General features: G+C 36.0%; 1 protein-coding gene and 1 long non-coding RNA gene across 2 annotated transcripts; both read right to left on the reverse strand.

The window, feature by feature from the left end:
- Window positions 1-4,293: 4,293 nt before the first annotated feature.
- On the reverse strand, window positions 4,294-5,065 carry LOC116014394. Its single transcript, XR_004097385.1, has 3 exons — window positions 4,966-5,065; window positions 4,767-4,873; window positions 4,294-4,597 (listed from the first exon to the last, which is right to left on the reverse strand). It is a non-coding gene; the product is annotated as an uncharacterized LOC116014394 (long non-coding RNA).
- Window positions 5,066-6,325: 1,260 nt separating this feature from the next.
- LOC116014393 (pentatricopeptide repeat-containing protein At4g39620, chloroplastic-like) lies at window positions 6,326-8,362 on the reverse strand. Its single transcript, XM_031254443.1, has 2 exons — window positions 7,972-8,362; window positions 6,326-7,767 (listed from the first exon to the last, which is right to left on the reverse strand). The coding sequence occupies exons 1-2, from the start codon at window positions 8,320-8,322 to the stop codon at window positions 6,652-6,654; spliced, it is 1,467 nt and encodes a 488-aa protein (XP_031110303.1). The 5' UTR covers window positions 8,323-8,362; the 3' UTR covers window positions 6,326-6,651.
- Window positions 8,363-9,149: the final 787 nt, after the last annotated feature.

A 9,149-nucleotide genomic window follows, 5' to 3' on the forward strand; every position in this document is an offset into this window, starting at 1 on the left:
TTCTGCAAAAAGTTGCACTCCTCCGAGTATGTCGCACAATGCTATACTCCCGAGCGTCTCGCACCCAGCTACGCTCCCGAGCGTCTCGCACAAAGTCACGCTCCTTCCGAGTGTCTCGCACTCAACTCGGATTTCACAAGCCGCACCTGCTACTCTCCTTTTCTTCTACTCATAGTAGATATGGTTTTTCAAAGAAAATATTTTTCTTTTCTCTCTGACTTGAATTTGTCTTATCAGCTCAATACTTGCACTCTCCAATTTTTCTTCTCTCCTTTTCTCGAAAATAATAGCTCTATATTTGCTCAGATGTTATGATGTGGAGAGGTGCTTGTCTTCAAGTCTTGCATGGGTATTTATAGCTTGAAGAAGCTATCTACCCATTGTAGATCTTCAAATCTTGATCGTCCATTTTGAATCTTGAAATAATTTGCCAACTTGTTCTGAAGCTCTTCATGGCCTTTGTCAGATGAATTTGAAAATTGGTCTTTGTCGTTTCTCAAATTGTAGGTAGCCCATTCGTCCAATTGTCTTCTCAGATCTTGAATTGAATTTCCTTATTAAGATGGCCTCCAATTTTGACTTTTCAAGTGTGAACACTTGACTTTGCAATTTCTTCTTCTGAAATGTTAAGTTGATCTCTCCAAAATATTTTCCTCCGGTGACTCTTGCTTGAGCATAAATTATATCACCGAAAAATTCACCGACACCTCCAAGTTGGTCTTCATTTACTTAATTCGAAATTTGCCTCCAAAAATTAATTTTGGATTTTAGAATTATTATCCCAAAATTAAATTTAATTTTGGCTCCAATTTCATTCCAAAAATTTAATTTTGGATAGAATTTTTGTTACCAAAAATTAAATTTCCAATTAGGAATTTTTCCTCCAAGATTTGAATTTCTCCTTGTATTTTCACGTCAACATTTGAATTTCTCCTTGTATTTTCACGTCAACATCTAGTAGATGTTCCAGTGTGTATTCTGGAAACAGAGCAGAGTATCGGCTTGCTTAAAATGAATTCCTGCTGTACTGTTCACTTTGTCATCCTGGTAGTTGTCCTCCTTCCCTTGTTGATAAAATGTTGATCCTGGGTTTCGAACCAAAAACTTTTAACTTGTGTTGTGCGCTCCTTATCCATTCTTCCATTTCATCTTTCAATAACTTTCACAGCATATAATCAATAAATAACAATATGATGAATAAGTCTGATTCTTTTCAATTTCGTATGACTTTGACTTAGATTTGGACCTTTGGAGATTGTACTCTAGACTCAAAAATAAAATAAGGGGACTAATGAAAATTACATAACTATTACATTTTATTCCTAACATAGGATCCCACTCATGGAAATATGGGAGCAGCGGAGCGCAAAACAGAGTAGGAAGCAAAGTGAAAGAAACGAAACGGGCACCCACACGGGCCGTGTCGGTGCCCGTGTGTGCCCGATTGGAAATGTTGAGCCGTGTCACCAACAAGGCCCCCTACACGGGTTGTGTAGGGGGCGTTTCGATATGTATTGTTCTGTTTTATGCATTTTTGTTAAGTTCCAAACCCTAGCTAGCTTAGACTTGTTCTCCCTCATTCCTATAGCCTTTTTTAGCTTAGAATTGCATAGATCTACACTTAGATACACATTGGAGGCGTTATTTTGCGGATTTGGAGTGGATTCCACCAACCTCTTCATCTACATTTAATAGAGAAGTTTTCATTTCCTTTCTTTCTCTCTTCTTTACATTTATTGCTATGTTTATGATTTCCTTTCTTAGATTTGCTATGTTTATGTTTCCTATGAGTGAGTAGTTACTTATTTGGGTTATATTAGGGTTTTATTGCTCCTATTGATGCTAGAAATGTAGTTATTGCATAAAGTGGATGAACAAACCCACCTAGGGTTCTTAGGTTTGAATTGGGTCTTGATTTTTCTTGTAATAGTTGATACATAGATTGTTGCGCTTGTGTTTGGAAAGTCTTTCATCACAATGAAAATTGGATGGAAGACTTGAGTCTTCCCAATTTCAAACCCATTTTCCTTCTATGAAAATAGGAGTAGATTTGGGCTTAAATATGCTTTTGTTCTTCAAGAACTTGGATTAATTCACCACGAAAGTGGAGCAATCCTTGTTCTAATCCTTGTTATTGCTAGGATTCATATGTGCAATGTCTCAACACCCTAGGTAAATTGTTCTCCCACAACATTAAGTTGTTAAAGCATCAATAGAGCAATACCCCTAATTTAACCCATCTTTTCCCTTTGAAATCTCTAGAATTAAATTTGTATTCCCTAGCATCCAAAAGCCCCAAAAATATCTTAGTTGCTAAATACTCTAAGCCAATGATTTGCTTGGATCCTTATTGGTTCCAATACCTTGGTTACTATAATCTAGGTAACCGCTCAAGTACGCGTCATAATCCCAATCCTGCGGAACGACATTACACCCACATTTTCACCATCACCCCTTTCCTACACCAGTTTTGGTAAATGTATTTTGCATATGTTTGATAGTATGGTGGAATTGGAATGATTACTAATATTAATGTTTCGTTACGTATGATCATATAATCGGAATAACGGTTTTCAAAATCAAAAAATCAAAAATCCTATAATTGAGTTTTAAAAAGTTGTTAATCAGCCAACAACCTTGTGATCTAGTGGCACCCGGTTTACACTTCCACATGGAGGGGAGTGAGTTCGGTCCTCAGTGGACCGTTGACTCTTTGTGTTTCATTAGGTACTACATTGTAACATAGTTGCGACTCATACTACAAAAAAAATAAATAAATAAAAGAGGCTAGTCTCGATTCATGTACTTTCAATTTATTTACAAGGGTATAATATATTAATTGTAGAGTAAATACCACTGGAAGTTCCCCCGACTTTGATGGCACCACCACTTTTAGTCCTCAACTTTTAAATCAACCACTTTTAGTCCCTTACTTTTTGTTTCTAGCCACCTATGGTCCTTCCTTTACAATTGGACATCTAATGTCATTTTCCCAAGGCCAATTCAGTTATTTCATAATTAATGTATTAAGTATTATGTTTCCTCATCAGAATAATTGAAAAAACCATATTCTCCACTCTCCTTTGTTAACACTAAATTTTGGATCAAATGACTAAATTGCCCTTGAGAAAATGACATTAGATGTCCAATTGTAAAGAAATGACCATAGGTGTGGCTAGAAACAAAAAGTAAGAGGACTAAAAGTGGTTGATTTAAAAGTTGAGGACTAAAAGTGGCAGTGACATCAAAGTCGGAGGACTAAAAGTGGTTGATTTAAAAGTTGAGGACTAAAAGTGACGGTGCCATCAAAGTCGGAGAACCTTCACTGGTATTTACTCATTAATTGTAAATGTCATTTTAGATGATGCCATCGTCCATAATGCAAAAAATGCTACTGTACTTTTCCAAGGGTTAAACTGGAATCTTTTTAAAGTTTAGAAGTTGGGCTATTTCTCATATAGGCAAATGAAAATAGCCCAAGTAAATAAATGTTGAATGAAAAAAATAGTAAAATTACATTATAAAAATAAATAGAAACTTACTATAGTTCCGTACAATTGATATGATTAAATTGTTTTTGAAATTAATATCAATTCATTATATTTTATTCCAACAAAATATTCTCTTTTAAAAAAAATCAAAATATTTTTATAATATATTAAGTAACTGAACTTTTTGTCAATCATATTCAACATTCAATAATTTACACTAGCTACCAAATAACCATATGTTCTTGTAATCATTTGCTGATTCAGGAGTCACAAGGCGTATGTGCAGAGTGGATTGTGGCTGCACACGAGTTTGCCTCGTCATCCAAAAAATTTTAACATCATGTTTGCGGAATGTATGGTATTGGTGGAGTGTTCACACATTTGGTTCATCCAAAAAATTTTGACATCATTTACCATTGATTCATAACTTATAAGAATAATAATGTAGTATGATTCTTCAAGCATGAAAAATATGGCACCCAAAACCGCCGCGACCATACCATCTCTTCTCCTCTCCTCTCCCAAAACCGCCGCCACTGTCGTTGTTCTTCTCCCAAAACTGCCGCGACTCATCAGATCTACGCAATCGTAGGAAGTAGAACTGCTCGAAGGACTTTTGAGCGTGGATCGAACACGCGGCCTTCAGATCTTCAGCCTTTTGTGAAAGAAAGATCATAGCAAACCCAACAATGCATTAAAAAAAAAAAAAAAAAAAAGGCTCATTTGTTTATGTTTTCCAATTTCCAGTAACAATGGAAGAATGAATTTTGCAACATAGGACCACACTTGCAAGAAACACAAAGGTAATAAGCTCATTTGTTTATATATAAACAAATCTTGATTGTAATTGTAAATACAATCCGCCATATTCATCTAGAGGAGCATCATACTCATAGTTAGTTCATCCATGGAACTTTAAACTAGAGACCAGGCCATATAAGTAGGACCAAGAAATTAAAAAATGTCTAAGCATGCATACATGCATGAAAAAATGTGATAGTTGAAGAATGAGCCATTATTTTGGATGAACCTTGCAACTAAAGAAGCTGTATTTTCTGCAGATCTTTGAGGAACTGATACTCCAAATTCCTCCAAATTCTATATACCTGAATCGATGTAGGAGAACACAAAAGTAAATGTTATTAGAAGAATTAAAAGACATGTAAGGGAGCAATGAAATAAGAAGTGCCAACCAAATCCAAATGCATCGAAATTCAAGGTCAAGCAAGAAAGAAGTTTAGAGGTTGGCAAATCATCCAGAGATCTAAAGTGTACCTGTGCTTGACCTTCACCTTCATCTGAATTGTATTTTTTTTGGGTGACGAGGGAAACACGCAACCACTACCTGAGGGTGTACACTTGGTAAACCCCGCCTTGTGACCCTAGCCGGCAAAGGAGCAAAAGGAGATAAATCAGCCTAGGTTGTCCATAACTGATAGGCTCAACCAAGAAAGCTGGGATTTGAACTTGTGACCTTGTAGTTACAAGTTTGTATACTTAGCCATCTTGACTGGGGTTATCCCCTAAACTGTGGGATATGTACTATGGAGACAAAGAGGGCCTGTACCTTCACCTGAAGTTCAAAACAAAAGTAATGGATTGTAGAAGCTTCACCCAGACTATTAATACCCCTACAGGTCATTGTACTCAGAAAGTACACAAAAACTCAAAACTCACGAATTTTTTGGACTCCTATAATTCTTTAAGTCTAATAACAGCTTATAGAACACAGCTGTTACAAATCATATGAGCTTCATTGACATTCAACTTACAGGTCAGACGAACATTCATTTTAAATGGAATGCAAATTAGTAATAAGAACATTGAATATTCAGTTTAAATTCAAGAACGTTAAAAGCAATCTATTCCAATTTAATCAATATTTAGTTCAAAGTGATGAACAAGCTCACAGCAAAGATGTATGCCAAAATTAAGATACAAACATATATAAGGAGCCTAATAATTCACTATCCCCCTACACACCACATAAAAACAATAGTAAAGCGAACATAAAATTTTAAACGGTAATTATATAGAAGAATGACAAGCAACATGATCTAGCATCTAAACTATATGGATCGTGTATCTGTGGCTGGAAGTAATAAAATAGATCAACCGCTTAATAGAGACTCCAACAGTAACATAGATCCTTCATCAGCTAATGTGAATGAGCTATATGAGAGCATGAACAAGAACTCAGATGAGCAACAATAAAGCAGGGGTCTGGGTTTGCCATGACATGCAAACCACGGCATGCCATCGAGTTTTCGACAAATTTTCATGGAGCCAGCCAATCAAACAGAAAAATCAGCAATGCAAGGTTTTTAGAGATAAGAAATCTGAATACTCATAAGCCGTACCCATATAACTGTATTGCTTCACTGGTGATAATCAATCTTGCCACGGAAATACCTCTAACGATGGTAGCTCTATCATTCACTGAGCTACCATTTTTTGGATGGAAAAAAGACCAAAAACAAAGTGCATAACCCCTCTCCGCTCTCATAAGTTATTAATTATTATCAGATTTTTTGGTAGTTGTCTATGCTATATAGCAAATATTGGTGATATGAGATTCTGCAGATTACGTTTCTACTTGTTCATTTACTCAGTGCACTGGGATCAATCCTGTAAACTACATTTGGGCTCCCTAAAGCCATAGATTGTATTGATATCGAAATGTGGATATAGAAGGGAGTCTACATTATTCCAAAGTTAATTTCTTCTTAACATAATATGTTTTATATTACTTCTTTTATGAAACTAAGAAAGTTCACAAAGTTCTTTTCGTGTAGTCATTGAAATGAATGAAAGTATGTAAAATGCAACGAAGATTTAAAAGGAATCATGGTTCATTGATAAGGAATCAGAGACCGAGAATTTTATTTCATTTAACTTGATTCATGTGCACCAAATGACAAATGCAGTTACACGCATCTACAGCTACAAATCATGTGCTTGCTAGCATGTAAGACAAGATTATGTAGATTATCTTGTAATTTGAATGGACAGGAACTTATCGGGGAAACAAAATTGACTACAGCAATTCCATTATTGATTCAGCCATCTGTCAGCAAAAATAGCTATTCCAAATATAAGTGTGGACTGAAAGAGAATCGAGTGTCTGCAATATCAAACTCCAGACAACTATTCACAACAACTAATTCCGTGCCCTTGATGCCTGTGTTCTTGACTGAATACTCTTACCAGTGGACTTTTGGCTTGAAGGTGAAGACCCAAAAGCCCCCAGTGCATCCAGGAAAAACCTCTTATTAGGGATGATGCCATCTCCATCCATATATTTCAACAATTTCTCTACCAGCCCTTTCATATCTGCTTTAGTGTATGCCTTGTACAGAAGCTTATATGTTGAAGAGTCAATGGGGAAGATTTTAGAATGATGTATGCTCTCAAACAGCATATGTGCTTCCATAGTTAAACCATTCATGCAATACACATCAAGCATTGAGTTCAGAGTTGAAACCTTCTTTTCCTTTTCAGTTTCAACCATTTCATCAAATATATCTCTTGCCCTTGAGACAGAGTCACAACGCCCATACGTCATAATGAGACATTCATACGTGATGTAACTTGGCTTGTACCCCATATCATTCATTTTCTGGAAAATCCCTTCTGCCTTATCCCTGAGCCGCGCTTTACCATAATTTGTAATCATTGAATTAAACGTAGGATTAGTTGGCTTCTCCTTTGAACGCAACAAGCTCTTAAAAACCTGTTCCATCTTTTCGAATTCTTGCTTCCTCCCATACGCATCAACCAACAAATTAAAAGTAATGATATCTGGTTTCAACTTATATCTCTTCATCCGTGTGAGCACAGACTCCATCTCCTTGATCATCCCATTTTTCCCATAGGCATCCATCACGCCATTAAATGTAAAGATATCAGGCGTAACAACACTCTCTTCAAGATCTTTGAATAAATCATTCACCTTTTCAACATCCCGTGCCTGAGCAAAAGCTCTCAAAAGAATATTATACGTAACAACATTGGGCATACATCTTTCCATCCCTTTCATCTTATCAAAGTACCCAACCGCCTTCGCCAAGGCCTTGGCCTTATCCTTGGAATGGAGATGGGCCGAGATAAGCGAATTGTACACTGAGGTATCCGGCCTGCACCCACTATTACGCATCTCGGAAAATAACCACATTGCCATTCGAGTTTGCCCTTTCCTCCCCATAACTGATATCAATTTTGAGTAAACCCCATTGTCAGCTATATACCACCGCTGCCTTTGCATCCATCTGAATACCTAATATATCACATCCAAACTGAATACAATCCTCATACTATTACACTTTCATTTCATCACTACTCAAGATTCAAGAATCAAGATGATAACTTTACACACGGAGTATTAAATAATTGAACAATTGGCAAGAAATTAACCTCAAATATTCAGATATTTCAGAAATTAACCTTCATATCTGTAAAGAAGGGGCGGGTGGGATCTAACCTCAAGGCATTGAAGCCATTTGTCACTCTTGCCGAGCTCTTCAAAGAGCAAGAAACAGTGCTCTGTACGCACCATTTTCACGTACTTGTTGAGAGTGGCCACCAGAGGCTTCTTGTCCGTGAAGCTGTTCATCATTTGAGCAACGAGCTCCTCAGCCTCCGAAGATGGGCTCCGGCTCGCTGAACCAGACTTTCTTCTGGTCTGGGTCGAGAGGCAACTGATAATAGTCGTCTTCTTCCTGGGAGCACATGAAGGGTTCTTGGTGTAATCAAGCGAAAAAGCGTGGGTGAATTTAGGGTTTGAAGAAAGTTGAAGGTAGCCAGATGAGGAAGGCACTACGAGGAACTCCATTCTATCCCACTGAAATGGTGGAGAGCACTCCGAGAAGGCAGTCGAGGACGAGCACTTCTTATTTTACTCAATTAACAAAAGCTTATTAGTTTAGTGGCACCAAACCCGGGAGGTGGTGGGTTCGAGTTTCAATAGAGTAAATATTGACTCTTATGCTTCAACAATACTTTAAAAAAGTAGTTATGAACAGATACTGCATTGTAATAGAGTTAGTAGTATAAAAAAAAACAAAAGCTTATGAATTATTTTAAATTCTATTTCTCATAATACTTTATATACTACACAAATTTAAATTTATAGATAATTAAAAATATTAAATAAAATAAGTAAAAATGAAAGAGTTGAATTAACAATGATAGTAAATATAACATATAAAATAGAACTCAAAAAAGTAATATAATTTTCAATCTTTATATTATGGCAAAAACTTGTGTGAGACCATCTCACCATGAGACGGGTCGGGTCGGGTCGGGTCAAGATGCAAATGTAACACTTATATGCACAAATGTCATACTTATATGCTCAAATGTAATATTAATCATGAATAAAATTTTTGTTACTTATTAGGGTAAATGTAATACTTTTAAGNAAATGTAACACTTATATGCACAAATGTCATACTTATATGCTCAAATGTAATATTAATCATGAATAAAATTTTTGTTACTTATTAGGGTAAATGTAATACTTTTAAGAGAAAATACAATACATTTACATTTCGATTTAAAAATATTACATTTTTCCTCAAAAGTATTATATTTGCCCTTATAAGTGAGAGGTACTTGTCAACATTACTTATTATGAAAAATGTATTACTTTTTCTCTTA

Source organism: Ipomoea triloba, chromosome 3 (assembly GCF_003576645.1).
Source record: "Ipomoea triloba cultivar NCNSP0323 chromosome 3, ASM357664v1".
NCBI lineage: Eukaryota > Viridiplantae > Streptophyta > Magnoliopsida > Solanales > Convolvulaceae > Ipomoea > Ipomoea triloba.

Coding starts and splice junctions, on each gene's coding strand:
- LOC116014393 (XM_031254443.1), bottom strand. CDS start 8,322: ATGGAGTTCCTCGTAGTGCCTTCCTCATCTGGCTACCTTCAACTTTCT. Junction 7,768..7,971: donor AATGGCTTCAATGCCTTGAG/GTTAGATCCCAC, acceptor GTGATATATTAG/GTATTCAGATGGATGCAAAG.